The sequence below is a fragment of the Pristiophorus japonicus genome, chromosome 11, assembly GCF_044704955.1.
Source record: "Pristiophorus japonicus isolate sPriJap1 chromosome 11, sPriJap1.hap1, whole genome shotgun sequence".
Classification (NCBI taxonomy): domain Eukaryota; kingdom Metazoa; phylum Chordata; class Chondrichthyes; family Pristiophoridae; genus Pristiophorus; species Pristiophorus japonicus.
Window position 1 is genome coordinate 73,041,085 of NC_091987.1, and position 17,616 is coordinate 73,058,700.

At 42.3% G+C, this 17,616-nt stretch overlaps 1 protein-coding gene across 4 annotated transcripts in view; it reads left to right on the forward strand.

Moving 5' to 3' along the window:
- The window catches only part of tmem39a (transmembrane protein 39A), a 76,711-nt gene that overhangs the window by 28,587 nt on the left and 30,508 nt on the right, over window positions 1-17,616 (forward strand). For all 4 annotated transcript variants that reach the window (XM_070892958.1, XM_070892959.1, XM_070892961.1 and 1 more), the window contains one exon: window positions 16,807-17,029. In XM_070892958.1, coding sequence (XP_070749059.1) covers window positions 16,807-17,029 — 223 coding nt within the window. The remainder of the gene's footprint in view (window positions 1-16,806; window positions 17,030-17,616) is intronic.

Genomic DNA, 17,616 nt, shown 5'->3' on the forward strand with positions numbered 1-17,616 from the left:
ATCCCTACATGGCTTCGCCCCCCCCCCCCCATCTCTGTAATCTCTTTCAGCCCCACAACCACCACCCCCACCCCGGGCGATATTGACGCTCCTCAACTTCTGCCCTCTTGAGCATCCCTAATTATAACTGCTCAACCATTGGTGGCTGTACCTTCAGCTGCTTAGGCCCCAAGCTCTGGGACTCCCTCCCTAAACCTCTCCGCCTCTCTCCCTCTCTTTCCTCCTTTAAGATGCTCTTTAAAACCAGTGATTGCTATTCAATAACTTGTTCATGTGCCTATTCATGTGTAAGCCTCTACAGTGAGTCAGGCTATTCTATCATTTGGAAATCACATTGGAACCAATATTCTTCTAAGCTGCACATGTGCAGCAGTCTTGAAGATATCTCGCAGGTCACTCGCAAGCTCTCTGGCCGGACAAAAAAATTTGGAGAGAACATTGATTGGGACCAGACCCGGTTTTCATTTGCATGCACACTCCCAGTAGGAGGGTTACTGGATAGGGATTTGGAGCTGTAACGTGATTTTTTTTTTCTTTCGTAAAACAAATTTTTCAACTTTGATTTATTAAATAACTTGTTTAAACTTAGAATTGAAAAGTAGTGAAAAGAAAGAAAATCTTGCATTTATATAGTGCCTTTCATGACCACCGCACATCTCGAAGAGCTTTACAGTCAATGAAGTACTTTTTAAAGTATAGACACCTAGAAGCCATCAATATAAGATAGTCACTAAGAAATCAAATAGGAAATTCAGAAGAAATTTATTTACCCAGAGAGTGGTGATAATATGGAACTCACTGCCACAGGGAGTAATTGAGGCAAATAGTATAGATGCATTTAAGGGGAGGCTAGATAAGCATATGAGGGATAAGGAATGGAGGGTTATGAGGAAAGACTGGAGGAGGCTCAAGTGGAGCATAAACACCGGCATGGACTCGTTGGGCTGAATGACCTGTTCCTGTGCTGTATATCCTATGTAATCCTATGTAAACGTAATGATTTCTAGTTTGCAAGTTCCTTACACGTGGAATATTATATACTTTGATGTCTAAAGGGTGACTATTCAGTTGCTTTGTATCCCTCAACGACTCTCTGCCCCACCTGTGACCGGGACTGTGGTTCTCGTATTGGACTGTTCAGCCACCTAAGGACTCCTGTTTAGAGTGGAAGCAAGTCTTTCTCTATTCCGAGGAACGGCCTATTATGATGATGAATAAGTGATGGGGTCAAAATTCTATACAAGTACAAATAAGTATCAGATTGAGATCAATACATCACGTTTGTAGCTTATTTGTAACTGCTACTGGCATAAAACCAAGTGCTTTGTTTGGATTTGAAATCCTTTATTTTTTTTTATATGCATCTTCTGGGCTAGTTGAATTAATTTAAATAGAAAAACTTAAATTCCACAGTATTTGGTTAATTGTGCCCAGAAAAGGAAAAGACACCGTAAAGCTTTCTAAACTTGTACTAGCAAAGACCTCCTGGAGGTATTGAAGCAACGATCAACGTAAGAACACAAGAAATAGGAGCAGGAGCAGGAGTAAGCCATACGGCCCCTCGAGCCTGCTCCGCCATTCAATAATATGGATGATCTGATCATGGACTCAGCTCCACTTCCTGCCCACTCCCTATTACCCTTTACTCCCTTATCGCTCAAAAATCTGTCTTTCTCCGCCTTAAATATATTCAATGACCCAGCCTCCACAGCTGTCTGGAGCAGAGAATTCCATAGATTTATAAACCTCAGAGAAGAAATTCCTCCTCATCTCACTTTTAAATTGGCGGCCCCTTATTCTGAGACTGTCCCCTAGTTTTAGTTTCCAGAGTGGAAATATCTTCTCTGCATTCCCCCTTAAATAAGGAGACCAAAACTGTACGCAGTACTCGAGGTATGGCCTTACCAATACCCTGTACAATTGTAGCAGGACTTCTCTGCTTTTATACTCTATCCCCCTTGCAATAAAGGCCATCATTCCATTTGCCTTCCTGATTACTTGCTGTACCTGCATACTGACCTTTTGTGTTTCATGCACAAGGACCCCCAGGTCCCTCTACTGCAGCACTTTGCAATTTTTCTCGATTTAAATTATAATTTGCTTTTCTATTATTTCTGCCAAAGTGGATAACCTCACATTTTCCCACATTATACTCCCATCTGCCAAATTTTTGCCCACTCACTTAGCCTGTCTATATCCCTTTGCAGATTTTTTGTGTCCTCACAATTTGCTTTCCCACCCATCTTTGTATCATCAACAAACTTGGCTACATTACACTTGGTCCCTTCATCCAAGTCATTAATATAGATTGTAAATAGCTCTGGACCCAGCACCGATCCCTGCGGCACCCCACTAGTCACTGTTTGCTAACCGGAAAATGACCCATTTATCCCGACTCTCTGTTCTGTTAGTTAGCCAATCCTCTGTCGTCCAAAGACCGCCCTAAGTGAAGGAAGTGCATCCGGGAGGGCGCTAAGCACCTCGAGACTCATCGCTGAGAGCATGCAGAAAACAAGCGCAGGCAGCGGAAAGAAAATGCTGCAAACCTGTCCCAACCTCCCTTACCCTCAACGACTGTCTGTCCCACCTGTGGCAGGGACTGTGGCTCTTGTATTGGACTGTTCAGCCACCTAAGGACTCATTCTAAGAGTGGAAGCAAGTCTGCCTCGTTTCCGAGGGACTGCCTATGATGATTATCTGTGCTAATATATTACCCCCAACCCTGTGAACTTTTATCTTGTGTAGTAACCTTTTATATGGCACCTTATCGAATGCCTTCTGGAAATCCAAATACTCCACATCCACTGGTTCCCCCTTATCCACCCTGCTCGTTACATCCTCGTAAACCTCCAGCAAATTTGTCAAACGTGATTTCCCTTTCATAAAACCATGCTGACTCTGCTTAATTGAATCATGCTTTTCCAAATGTCCCGCTACTGCTTCCTTAATAATGGACTCCAGCATTTTCCCAATGACAGATGTTAGGCTAACTGGTCTATAGTTTCCTGCTTCCTGTCTGCATCCTTTTTTAAATGGGGTGTTACATTTGCGGTTTTCCAATCCACTGGGACCGCCCCAGAATCCAAGGAATTTAGGTAGATTACAGCCAATGCATCCACTATCACTGCAGCCACTTCTTTTAAGACCCAAGGATGCAAGCCATCAAGTCCAGGGGACTTGTCCGCCTTTAGTCCCATTATTTTACAGGTGTTCCCTTTAAACTGCGCGACCCGCTCTGGAGATCCCATGCAGCTGCCTCACCAGCTCTTAAATGGAAAAACGCACATGCAAGAATTTTGAATTTGTCACACAGCCTAAATAAATTTAAAGGGAACATTGGTGACTACACAATTCTACAAGACTCGTGTGCATATTCACTAAGGTGACTGTTTTAATGTAGTGTTATTATTCAAAAGAGTTTATTTTATTGATAATTATCCTAGTGAGAATCAATATTTACAGGTAGGTTATATGTCAAACTTAATCCAGTGCTTTAAGTGACATTAGGAACTAAATTTTGATTGTGTGTCAACTGTCTAAAGTTGGCTAACTCATTGTGAAGTTATGATTGATTAATTATGCACTAGCTATATATTAGTCATGGGTAGAATGCTAATTTTTTTAACTTAAAAAGCTAGAAGGACAAATGTTCAGTGTTTTGCATCTAAACTTTATTCAGAGCAAACAAATGCATTCTTTGATTTCTCTGCATCTAATTGTATTGTAGCTACTCTGCTTGGTAGAACAATTGCAACAGCATTTTTGTGATGTTCTGAAAAAAAATGGTTACAAATGCAACAGTTTCATATTGGGAGCACATCCTGGGTAGTAGTGTGATGTGGGGAACCTCTTAAAATGAGATTAGCGCAATAACAATGAACACCAGTCATTAATGTGTTATAGTGACACAATATTTCTAATCGTGAATCACTACTGGCCATGAAATGTCCAATATCTGCAGCATTTTTTCCCCCAGAGATACACACACATTTGGCCATGACTAGCTGCTTCGACAATAAATTGTCTGTCTTTGTCCTTATCACTTTCTGCGCTTCTCACTATCATTCCATACAGTGTCAAACTTTTTTCTCATCATCCATGTATCTGACTGTTTGTTTTTCTCTCTCTCTCTTTTTCTTCATGTAAGTCATTTCTCCCTTCTGTCGTCTATCGTATGTCTACTATTCAACATCTTTTGCAAAATCTGTCTCTTCCTGTAAATAGCAATAACTGCTTCAAAAGTAATTTGTTAAGTTCTTTGAGATGTTCAACATGATTTGGTGTTAAATTTTGGGCGTGCGCACTTTTCTCTTCTCACTTCCCCCCCCCCCCCCCCCCCTATTTTTTTTAGACTTTTCACTCACCCCACCATTAAAATGGGTCAAGAAGCTGGGGAGCAATGCATATCAGACAGGAAACTAGGTGTGTGTGTGCTCAGTGGAGAGATTTAGGTTGGGCAGCGCAGAGAGGCTGAACAGGTAGGAATCGTGCCACCAGAAGAAAAAATTAAGAACGGGAGGATGGTACAAATATTTTTTTAAGAAATAAAAGTAAAAAATGGCTGCTTTGTGCTTGTGGAGATTTGATTGGTCTATCGTTGGCATGGATCTATACTGCAATATGATTGTCCTATGCTAACCACAGACTAATGGGAAATGATATAGGCTTATTACAATGTTGGGTGTATAGTGTTACACATGCATACAATTCGATGTCTACAATTGTTAATATACACTTTTATTGAAGAAAATGTGTTAACTGCTTTTATGATCTCATCAGATTTAAAAAAAATGACATTTGCAGCGGTAGTTCCCTATGCGAGGCTTATAAAATCTCATCCTATTAGCCATCCTATGAAAGATTGATGGCAGTCATACACCAAAGATATTGTTCAAATGATCTTAATCGCTTGTGTATCACCTTGTACTTGGAAGTTGTAATTTAATCTAAGAAAGGGAAGATAGACTATGAAAGTAAACTAGCACAAAATATATAAACAGATAGCAAGAGTTTCTATAGGTATATAAAAAAGAAAAGAGTGGCTAAAGTAAATGTTGGTCCCTTAGAGGACGAGACCGGGAAATTAGTAATGGGGAATGTGGAGATGGCAGAAACTCTGATCAAATACTTTATCAGTCTTTATGGTAGAGGACACTAACAATATTCCAACAGTGGAAGGTCAAGGGGCTATAGGGGGGGAAGAACTTAACGCAATCACAATCACTAAGAAGGTGGTACTCAGTAAGATAATGGGACTAAAGGCAGATAAATCCCCTGGACCTGATGGCTTGCATCCTAGGGTCTTAAGGGAAGTAGCGGCAGGGATTGTGGATGCATTGGTTGTAATTTACCAAAATTCCCTGGATTCTGGGGAGGTCCCAGCAGATTGGAAAACTGTAAATGTAACGCCCCTATTTTAAAAAAAAAAGGAGGCAGACAAAAAGCAGGAAACTAGACCGGTTAGCCTAACATCTGTGGTTGGGAAAATCTTGGAGTCCATTATTAAAGAAACAGCAGCAGGACATTTGGAAAAGCAAAATTTGGTCAGGCAAAGTCAGCATGGATTTATGAAGGGGAAGTCATGTTTGACAAATTTGCTGGAGTTCTTTGAGGATGTAACAAACAGGGTGGATAAAGGGGAACCAATGGATGTGGTGCATTTGGACTTCCAGAAGGCATTTGACAAGATGCCACATAAAAGGTTACTGCACAAGATAAAAGTTCACGGGGTTGGGGGTAATATATTAACATGGATAGAGGATTGGCTAACTAACAGAAAACACAGCGTCTGGATAAATGGTTCATTCATGGTTGGCAACCAGTAATGCAGGGATCAGTGCTGGGACCCCAACTATTTACAATCGATATTAACAACTTGGAAGAAGGGACCGAGTGTAATGTAGCCAAGTTTGCTGATGATACAAAGATGAGAGGAAAAGCAATGAGAGGCGGGCACACACAATCTGCAAAAGGACATAGACAGGCTAAGTGAGTGGGCAAACATTTGGCAGATGGAATATAATGTTGGAAAGTGTGAGGTCGTGCACTTTGACAGAAAAAAAATCAAAGAGCAAGTTATTATTTAAATGGAGTAAGATTGCAAAGTGCTGCAGTACAGCGGGACCTGGGGGTACTTGTGCATGAAACATAAAAGGATAGTATGCAGGTACAGCAAGTGATCAGGAAGGCCAATGGAATCTTAGCCTTTATTGCAAAGGGTATGGAGTATAAAAGCAGCAAAGTTTTACTACAGCTATACAGGGTATTGGTGAGGCCACACTTGGGATACTGCGTGCAGTTTTGGTTTCCATATTTAAGAAAGGCTATACTTGCTTTGGAGGCAGTTCAGAGAAGGTTCACAATGTTGATTCTGTAGATGAGGAGGTTGACTTATGAGGAAAGGTTCAATAGGTTGGGCTTCTACTCGTTGGAATTCAGAAACATAGAAAATAGGTGCAGGAGTAGGCCATTCGGCCCTTCAAGCCTGCACCGCCATTCAACGAGTTCAGGCTGAACATGCAACTTCAGTACCCCATTCCTGCTTTCTCGCCATACCCCTTGATCCCCCTAGTAGTAAGGACTACATCTAACTCCTTTTTGAATATATTTAGTGAATTGGCCTCGACAACTTTCTGTGGTAGAGAATTCCACAGGTTCACCACTCTCTGGGTGAAGAAGTTTCTCCTCATCTCGGTTCTAAATGGCTTACCCCTTATCTTTAGACTGTGACCCCTGGTTCTGGACTTCCCCAACATTGGGAACATTCTTCCTGCATCTAACCTGTCTAAACCCGTCAGAATTTTAAACGTTTCTGAGATTCCCCTCTCATTCTTCTGAACTCCAGTGAATACAAGCCCAGTTGATCCAGTCTTTCTTGATATGTCAGTCCCGCCATCCCGGGAATCAATCTGGTGAACCTTCGCTGCACTCCCTCAATAGCAAGAATGTCCTTCCTCAAGTTAGGAGACCAAAACTGTACACAATACTCCAGGTGTGGCCTCACTGTGGTAACACCTCCCTGCCCCTGTATTCAAATCCCCTCGCTATGAAGGCCAACATGCCATCTGCATTCTTAACCGCCTGCTGTACCTGCATGCCAACCCTCAATGACTGATGTACCATGACACCCAGGTCTCGTTGCACCTCCCATTTTACTCATCGGTCATATTCAGATAATAGTCTCTCTCTCTGTTTTTACCACCAAAGTGGATAACCTCACATTTATCCACATTATACTTCATCTGCCATGCATTTGCCCACTCTCCTAACCTATCCAAGTCACTCTGCAGCCTCATAGCATCCTCCTCGCAGCTCACACTGCCACCCAACTTAGTATCATCTGCAAATTTGGAGATACTACATTTAATCCCCTTGTCTAAATCATTAATGTACAATGTAAACAGCTGGGGCCCCAGCACAGAACCTTGCGGTACCCCACTAGTCACTGCCTGCCATTCTGAAAAGTACCCATTTACTCCTACTCTTTGCTTCCTGTCTGCCAACCAGTTCTCAATCCATGTCAGCACACTACCCCCAATCCCATGTGCTTTAACTTTGCACATTAATCTCTTGTGTGGGACCTGGTCGAAAGTCTTCTAAAAGTCCAAATACACCACATCAACTGGTTCTCCCTTGTCCACTCTACTGGAAACATCCTCAAAAAAATCCCAGAAGATTTGTCAAGCATGATTTTCCTTTCACAAATCCATGCTGACTTGGATCTATCATGTCACTCTTTCCAAATGCGCTGCTATGACATCCTTAATAATTGATTCCATCATTTTACCACTGTTGATGTCAGGCTGACATTCTCTGTTTTCTCTCCCTCCTTTTTTAAAAAAGTGGGGTTACATTGGCTATCCTCCACTCCATAGGAACTGATCCAGAGTCAATGGAATGTTGGAAAATGACTGTCAATGCATCTGCTATTTCCAAGGCCACCTCCTTAAGTATTCTGGGATGCAGACCATCAGGCCCTGGGGATTTATCGGCCTTCAATCCCATCAATTTCCACAACACAATTTCCTGACTAATAAGGATTTCCCTCAGTTCCTCCTTCTTACTAGACCCTCTGACCCCTTTTATATCCGGAAGATTGTTTGTGTCCTCCTTAGTGAATACTGAACCAAAGTACTTGTTCAATTGGTCTGCCATTTCTTTGTTCCCCGTTATGACTTCCCCTGATTCTGACTGCAAGGGACCTACGTTTGTCTTTACTAACCTTTTTCTCTTTACATATCTATAGAAGCTTTTGCAGTCCGTCTAATGTTCCCTGCAAGATTCCTCTCATACGCTATTTTCCCTGCCCTAATCAAACCCTTTGTCCTCCTCTGCTGAGTTCTTAATTTCTCCCAGTCCCCGGGTTCGCTGCTATTTCTAGCCAATTTGTATGCCACTTCCTTGGCTTTAATACTATCCCTAATTTCCCTTGATAGCCATGATTGAGCCACCTTCTCTTTTTTATTTTTACACCAGACAAGGATGTACAATTGTTGTAGTTCATCTATGCGGTCTCTAAATGTCTGCCATTGCCCATCCACAGTCAACCCCTTAAGTATCATTCGCCAATCTATCTTAGCCAATTCACGCCTCATACCTTTAAAGTTACCCTTCTTTAAGTTCTGGACCAAGAATGAGAGGTGATCCTGACAGGGTGGATGCAGAGAGGATGTTTCCACTGATGGCATGATCTTAGAATAAGGGGCTGCCCATTTAAAACCGAGATGAGGAGACATTTCTGAGGATTGTAAATCTGTGGAAGCTGGGATATTGAAAAAGTTTAAGACAGAAATGGACAGTTTCTTAGATGATAAGGGGTTATGGGGAGCGGGCAGGGAAATGGAGCTGAGTCCATGATCAGATCAGCCATGGTCTTATTGAATGATGGAGCAGGCTCGAGGGGCCGTATAGCCTACTCCTGTTTGCATTTCTTATGTTCTTATACTCTGTAGTCATCTTAGTTTGAGCGTTTGATGGGTATACCTTTATCCGTCCGTCCGTCACAGGTTGAGTGTCCAGAAACCAGAAAATGTTCCGAAATCCGGACTCCCCCTGCCTCGGCAGCCTGGCTTCTCCCCCCTCTCCCTCTTGCCTCTGCTGCCCGACCCCATCTATCTCGGCCCAGGCAAAGATGTTCCAATTAGTGTGTTGTCTGATCTGAATGATTCAAAAATTGAAAATTTTCTTATTAGGTGACTAGTAATGTTTTACAGAAAGCTAATGCTCATGACATCTGGAAATAAGTAATTCCAGGACTGATAACTGAGTTATTCATTTTCTAATGTGCCAGGGTGATTTAATTGTTCTGTGGTTCATGCTACATTGTAGTGCTTGAGAACAAAAGGTATGGTGGACTTGGCATTATGAGCTGTTCTAGAGAGATGAATGAGATAAAAGAACATGGAACTGTTAAATATATGAGTGGAGGATGCTAGCAGCTTAAAACATTCTTTTTCACCTATGGCACCTGGGCTTCAATCCAGCCCAAACTGGGATAAAAGTCTCTCCTCACTGCTTGATAAGTGAGCAGTGCTAACCCAGCTTCCAGTGCATGTGACCCACAGCACAAAACTGTCCACAATATTGACCTGTTATTTCAAAAGGTCATAAGGATGTCTGGTGAGGAAAGCATGGTGAAAAAATGCCTCATAATTGTATTGGAGGATTGTATTCTGAAGAGATACTAAGACATATTTTTGGGCTAGAGTAGAAAGAGCGATAAGTATTTCCCAGTAGATAAGAACACAAGAAATAGGAGTAGGCCATTTGGCCCCTCGATCCTCCTCCGCCATTCAATAAGATCATGGTTCAGCTCCACTTCCCTGCCCGCCCCCTATAACCCTTTACTCCCTTATCGCTCAAATTTGTCTATCTCCGCCTTAAGTATATTCAAAGCCCGAGCCTCCACAGCTCTCTGGGGCAGAGTGTTCCACAGATTTACAATCCTCAAAGAAGAAATTCTTCCTCATCTCAGTTTTAAATGGGCGACCCCTTATTCTAAAACTATACCCCCTAGTTCTAGTTCCCCCCTCATGAATGGAAACATCCTCTCTGCACCTACCTTGTCGAGCCCCCTCACTATCTTGTATGTCTTAATAAAATCACCTCTCATTCTTCTGAACCCCCAACGAGTACAGGCCGCAGTAGTGCTTGCTCTTGGCAGTGCCAATAAAGGCCAGTATTTGGGAGGGTGAAGGGTGGGGGCAGGTGCTTTTTCACAGGAAAGATTTCAAGAATGAATGTCCTTGGTTGGTACTTGGACCAGGGCCTGACTCTTCCCTGGCGAGAGTGATGTGGGGAGACCTGAAGCTGGGAAAGAAAGAAAATGACAACTTTTTTAATGGAAGTTTAGGAGAGGCAATAAAATGTGTAACATAGAAGTGCCAACCTTTCGGTGCAGTTGTATGGCATGCTCTTGTTTGATTGAAAAATGACTCCTTTCTGTTTTCACCTATATTTTGTGTGCTTTTGAAGTTGCTATAATACTCTACCTCAACCACAGTATGTAATGTATTTTGGGAAACTTGCTCCACTAATGAACAAAGGATTGGGTGTTGCGATGGGTTTGCACACTATTCTTTAACTGGGTTCTAATGCAGCCAAGATTGAGGTGGTGCAAATCTGTCCTCTCTGATAATGGTCCTATGTGAAGTGGTATATAAGAAATAGGAGCAGAAGTAGGCCATTTGGTCCCTCGAGCCTGCCGTGCCATTTAATAAGATCATGACTGATCTGATCATGGACTCGGCTCCATGGTGATCCTAGAAAGTGAATTTCAGTTCCTTCCTCATGTTAAGTTGCATTGTCAGTAGACACTATGGATACTACCGCTGCCCTTTTATAGCATACCCAAAACAGGAAGTTTGCCAGGAGGGGGAGAGTTACAGGTGTGAACTCCGTGTCTCATCATACCTTTGCATGACACATTGGAGACCTGCCATTCTCCTGCACTTAACTCCCTTTAAAAGTTTTTTTTGGGCAGGAACCCACATCATGTTCCTCTGTGCACCCTGTAATTGTCCTTTTTCATATTTGACTCTTTTTTACTTTTTTTGGATCTAAATCATGGTGATCTGTTTTACGAGAAGCCTTGTATCTCCATTTTTCCATATCATTGGATAGTTGTGAAGCTGTTTCAGTTATTCCTGTGGTTCCTCTGGGGTGTTGGTTTATGCTTGATCTCGGCATCAAATTTTGTACGACTATTCTACTACTTCTGGTGATGCATAAAAGAGGAGAATCGTGGAAATTTTGCTAGCGGTTTAGAGAGTAGTGAGGCGATAATTGTATTTTTTCAAATGTAGCCAGCTGAAGTAGTACAAGTCAAATACAATGATCTGACTTACAAAAAACAGTACAAATTGGAGCAGAATGCCATCAGCTTAATTTCACAGCCAATTGTCATTGTGTGACATGGAAAATATTGGTAAGTCTGCCCTGTACCAACTTTGGCCGTGTGAATACTTCTTTGTGACTGGTATTTGTTGGCAGTTTCTTATAGTGGGCACAATCCAGGGAGTGTCAGGGAATAATGGCACAAATTAAATACACAACAATACCAAGTTAATGCTCATTTTTCCTTCAGGCATTTTTCAATTTTGGCCTGTAGTTTGCTGTATTCTGGTTCAGCATTTACCCACTTCACCATTGCTGTTCACTATTTCAACCAATATGCTCTATAACTTCCTCCTGCTGAACGTTGGCGAGACTGAGGTCATCCACTGCAACTCCTGGTTGAGTCACTTGTCTCTTTTTCTCTCTTGCATCACTTCTGGATGTACTGGGGCCTCAGCTTTTCATCATGTATTCATTATTTTTTAATGAAAGCATAGAGAGTTGTATATTCAAGTTTGCAGATGTGGGTGGGAAGTTATACAAGGACATAAGCTAAGTGAGTTGTTAAAACTATGGCAGATGGAATTCAATGTGGGGAAGGATAAGATCATTCACTTTGGATCTGAGAAAGACAAAGTGAAATATTTTCTTAATAGTGGAAAGGGAGCAACGGGATTTAGGTGTCCATGTATACATCATTAAAAGCTAGCACAAAGGGGTACACAATAATCAAAAAGGCTAATGGAATGTTGGCTTTTATCAGTTATAATTTGAAGTGAGGAAATGATGTTTCTGTTGTATAGAGCTGTGGTCAGATCCCATCTGGAGTACTGCATTCAATTTTGGCACCGAACTCGGGAAAGATATACTGGCCTTGGAAGTGCAGAATTATACCAGGGCTTAAGGGATTAAATTATAAGGGCAGGTTGCATATGCGTAGCTTGTATTCCCTTGAGTCGAGAAGGTTAAGGGGTGATCTGATCGAGATTTTTAAAAGGTTAAAGGGGTGCCAATGGTGGCCGCTCATTCTAGAATCCTATCCAGTCCAGTTCCCTCCATCTCCTCCCAGCTTTCAAAAATGTCCTTCAAACCTGTGTTTTTTCGTCGTGCCTTTGGCTCCCCTTTCTAGTCTCATTTCTGTCCCTTTTGTCTACTGTATCTGTGCTGGTTGTCCACTGTGTCCCTTCCACCTATTATAAGAGCATGCTGAGATTTCGCCCTGATGTGAGGAATGCTATATACTTTAACATTGGGGCCCAGGAGAGGTGTGAGTTCAGGGCCCAGCAGAGGCCAGCCCACACTGCGATATGTGTGTGCACTAGGTCTGTGCAGCAGAGCTGGTCTCCAGGTGTCTTGGTTAATCCTTGCCACTGGACCAAGACCTAGCTTTGTCCAGCCCGAGTGGTGGCTGGTGTACAACGGGCACCTCATGTTTATAATAAAAAAAAAAAAAAAAATCCATTCACAGGCATCTTCCCCCTTCAATATGTAGTTTGGGACCTGGAATATCAGGTCCTTCATTGAAATCCCTTTTTGGTGTGGAAGCAAGCCATCCTCGATACGAGGGACCGCCTAAGAAGAAGAATACTTTAACGGCATTCACTCCAGTATAAAGAGGGTGGAAGATATCGAACACACATTAGATCTTTCATAATGTGCTATCTGAGCAGCTGTAGGTGCAAATGGAGATCCAAATTGATGGGTACTTATGGGAAGGGAAATGGGTTACAAATTTAAGATACCGTCTCCAGGCAAAAGCTGCTTTCTGAGTGGAAGTTCTTCATACTGAATAATCTCCTCTAGCCTTTCCTCTCCTTTTTAAGTGAGGTGGAGGTGAGGCCTTATTGGTAAGAGATGATGCATGCAACGCGAGTAGAAATAAATAATTAGCAATTGCTGCCGACTATCAGTTCAGGATAGAGTGGTCAATAGTACGGTGACCTGCAAGGAGTTTCAATATACAAGACTGCTCAACAATTCAAAGGGAGCAAATAAAAGTACAAATAAACTTCATAGAGATGATGAGAGACTGGTAAACGCTTAAAATAGATTGGAGTCCTCCTGAAATGATTATTCGCCCATAATTCAGTGGGCACTTGCATTTGGTTGATTATTGTATAGTTAGATTTGATATAAAATAGGTTGCATCCAAAAGGAAAGTACAGATGTGCAGAACGTTAGAAGATTTAACTTAACCATACGTGCTCACCATATATAGATCTCGAACATTTCTCTGGGAAGTTGGATGCCCCAGGGCTAAGGAACGGCAGATTTTTTTTGAGAGAATTTTTAAGAATTTATGGTCATATTGTCATAAAGCCAAAAATGCAAGGTAGTGAGACCCTCCCTGTTAGTGTGGCAGACTACTACAGCTTTTTTCCCCCACAGTGTGAGAAAAAGAAAACTAATGTCGTAAGTTCTTGCCAAGCAAGTTTATTTGCCGCCCCGGTCCCCCTACTGTTCTACATGGGTGAGCACTTCAGCCAAATTCTCCTCTTTCTCCCCCCCGCCCCCCACATACCTCCCAAGGTGGCCTAAGAACTCTTGAGTTCAGTGTCCAGTTGCCCGAGCTGAGATTAGATAACTACACATCAAGGACCTTGATGTGATGCCAAACAATACAGACCATAAATGCACACTTTTCTAAAGCCTGAATTATTTACTGGGAGTGTTTTGTGCTTTTTGAGAAAACCTTTATCTTCCCACTAAATTGTTAAATTACAGTACTGAAAATCCAAAAATCAGAATTCCAGTCCGAGACTACCAAAAATTCCATTTATACTCCGGCGGGTTGTTTTCAGCAGTACCAGACTAACACGAGCTACTGAGAGCCACTTTTACTTTGACTGCTTGTTTAGTTCAAGTGTTTGTGTTCACTCATGATTGAAGCTCCTTCTGGTGTCTGATTTTAAAGTGAATCTTAATCAGTTTTCTTCTCCTTCCCCTCCCCTCTTTATGGACATTTTTCAGGTATATGCTTTGGTGTCGAGTGCAGGCAATGATTGAAAACTAGAGAAGGGAGGAAAATGCAGAAACCTAGGGAGGAGAAATAGGAGAGCTGGATGCCAAAAATGGATGAAATGGGGATGTTAGAGCTCCAGGAAACCTGTATTGGAAAATCCATTAAGCCAGCGTCCTACAGGTGTCTCAGGAAACGGGATACAAGGTCTTTTTCAACAGAATGTGGCAGGAAATACAAACTTAATATATGGATGCTTGTTCAGAATCAGCCCACCACCAATTGAAAATTGGGCGCTGCCTTAGGAAAAGTTCATACCTCCATCAGATGATTACAATAAAGCTCAAATTCTGTATGGTGAAGACTCTCCATGGCTCATAAGTTTATCCAGTAAATAGTTGCGCCATACAAAGCAGAAAAGTCACTAGTTCAATCCCTAGCCTGCGTTAGGCTTCCTGATCTTGGAGCTCTGGTTGGGGAGCTAATACCTTTCTTCCACAGTGCGAACAAAGGAAAGCTAGTAAAGGTCTTGGCATAGAAAAAAAAGAAAATCAGTCATAGTTCCACTCCTCCTCTCTGCCAGGATCATTGGTGGAAATGGATGAGTGGATGTTGTGTGAGTACAGTTTGGGTTTGGCTCCAAGGGCGCTACAGTTTCAGTCACCGTCTCATTCCTGGCCACCACTGCTCCCCGGGTCAGCCATGGACTGATCCTGCGCCTAAATTACATCTCTGACCAATTTACACTTTTGTTAGTTTTTTTCTATTAGAATTTTTTGGGCGTGGAGGTTTGGGAGGTGCTGTTGCCTCATTAATGGATAGATCATCAATTAGGACATGAGCATAAACCTGTTCACATCAGCAACTTTAGATATATGTCAATTTGTGGGAGTATGGATTTAAACTTTTGTACGTGGACCCTGAGGCACTATGGTATGCACCTATATAGCCCATGAAGACAAAAAGCTTGGATACCCTATTTCTACAGCATTTATAAAGTGCACTAGTTTCATCTAGTTGCAAAAATTGAAACTATATGGTTTTCCTTTGATATTACTCGAGCAGGAAGGTCACCGAGTCACCCGTCTAGTAACCACCAGATGAACAATCCCAGAAGCCTATCTCAAAATAAAAGGGCGTCTTCCACCTTTCCTCTTGTGTCTAGGGGCCCAAGTTTCCACATGATTTGCGCCTGATTTTTAGGAGCAACTGGTGGAGAACGGACTATCTTAGAAATCGCAATTCTCCACATTTTGTTTTCTGCAGTTCTAGTCAGGTAGAACAGTTCCACTTTGGAACAGAATTTTTTCTTCAAAAGGGGGCGTGTCCGGCCACTGACGCCTGATTTGAAAGTTTCCACAGTGAAAACGTACTCCAAACTAACTTAGAATGGAGCAAGTGAAGATTTTTGTAGAACTGAAAAAACTTTGTCTACACATTAAAAAATCAGGTGCAGGTTACAAATTAGGCGTCCAGAATGAGGTGGGGGGGGGGGGGGGGGAGGGGGAAGCAGCCGTTCGTTCCCGCGGGGGGGGGGGGGGGGGGGAAGCCGTTCGTTCCCGCGGGGGAAGGAGGGAAACGGCTGCCTCAACTTTGAGGCTTCCTGCGGCCTTCTCACTGCTGCAAGAAGCCTCAGTGCTGATGTGCTGATGGCAGTGTGCTTTTATTAAAAAATGTTCAAAAATTAAACAGCTACAAAGAACTACAAAAATGGCCGAGTGCCAATGTTTCCTTCACACTGCGCGTGCGCGAACGTGCATGCGCAGCGTTGCCGGCAGGAAAAAAACTAATTTAAATGGTACCCGCCCCCTCCCACTTACAAAATCGGCACGAGTGTAGGCTCCGTCCCCCTGGGCGCCGTGCCAGGCAGACAAGGAGCTGCAAGGCGCTCCAGAATCGCGCGTTTTTTTTCCGGCACCGTTTTTGGCGTGAAAAACGGGCGCCCAGCTCAGAGGGGCGCCCATTTTCTATCGGGTGGAAACTTGGGCCCAGTATGTTATGAAATCCACATTCATGTCCTGTTTAAAAGTGGCCTCACAGGAGCATTCTATTCTGTCAAACAATTTGATGCCCTGATTTGGTATTTGTACCTTTGCTCATCAACCATACAGTGGCCCTAAAGAGAAAGGGGGGGGTGAAGCTTCCTAGTTTATGGTTTGACTTGTCCACTAAGGTATAATAATTACTTTGTCAGTCAAAGTAGATTTTGGGGTTGTCCATCCACTCTAAATAGAAAAATGACTGGTGGATTCTCGTTTTTTTGACCGTGTCCTTTTATTGTAACTCACCCATTTAGAAAATTATGGAGAATCCTGAAATCTAATGAGATTTCTCTGATCAAAGGTTCATCCCTTTTTGAAAGTGAAGTTTTGCAGGCATTGAGTAAATTCCGACATTTTTGCATATTTTTAAGAAATCGGTGGAGCTGCTTTGAACTACTTGTTTTAAAATTGTTTTTACGGTATTCCCTTTTTTGGGGGTTTTTACAGTGTTTTTTCTTTCTCCCTTCTTAGGAATGGCAGTGCCATTGGTCTGTCTGCCCCTCCCATCACTGCCTTGATTACCCCGGAACCTGTCCGCCACTGCCGCATTCCTGACTTGCCAACGGACGGATGCCTTGTCTTTGAGCTCCTTTTTTTCATTTACCTGCTGATGGCCCTCCTTGTTCAGTACATTAACATCTACAAAACAGTCTGGTGGTTTCCATATAATCACCCTGCTGCTTCTACCTCACTGGTGAGCATGTGTCTCATAGTCAGAGTTACGAGAACTTATAATTGACTGTTATTTGAGAGTGGAGTTAGATTTCTGTACATACATATTACATACAGGCTGTGATGTTCGAGATTAATTAAGCAGTGACATAAATTTCAGTACGGCCGTTTAAATTGTAAAATGCAATATCCTTTCTCTTGAAATCATGAGATTATGTAATTTACAAGTGCTGACAAGTAAATGCCAGTGGCAAAAAAGACAGAATGCATTTCCAGCTGGCCAGGAGCAGTATACAAAAGAAAATTTGGAATTTATAAGCAGCTTAAGTATATAATAATGGTATTGAACAGTACAGGGATAAACTAAAGATGATGTACGGCCATTAACCTTGGAATTCGAACATAGTCACAACCTTTTGTTTACTTTATAAACCTTTGGGAAGTGACTCACCGTTGGAGCCTTCAATTAGAAGTTGTATTTTTAATAGACAATGCACCTTTTAAGCCGGGGTTCACCTGTACTTCATTGCAGTGAAAGTGACCGTAAACATTTCTGCGGAGTTTGTGCATAGATTACAAATGTTACATTGATGAGTGACAAATCTTGTG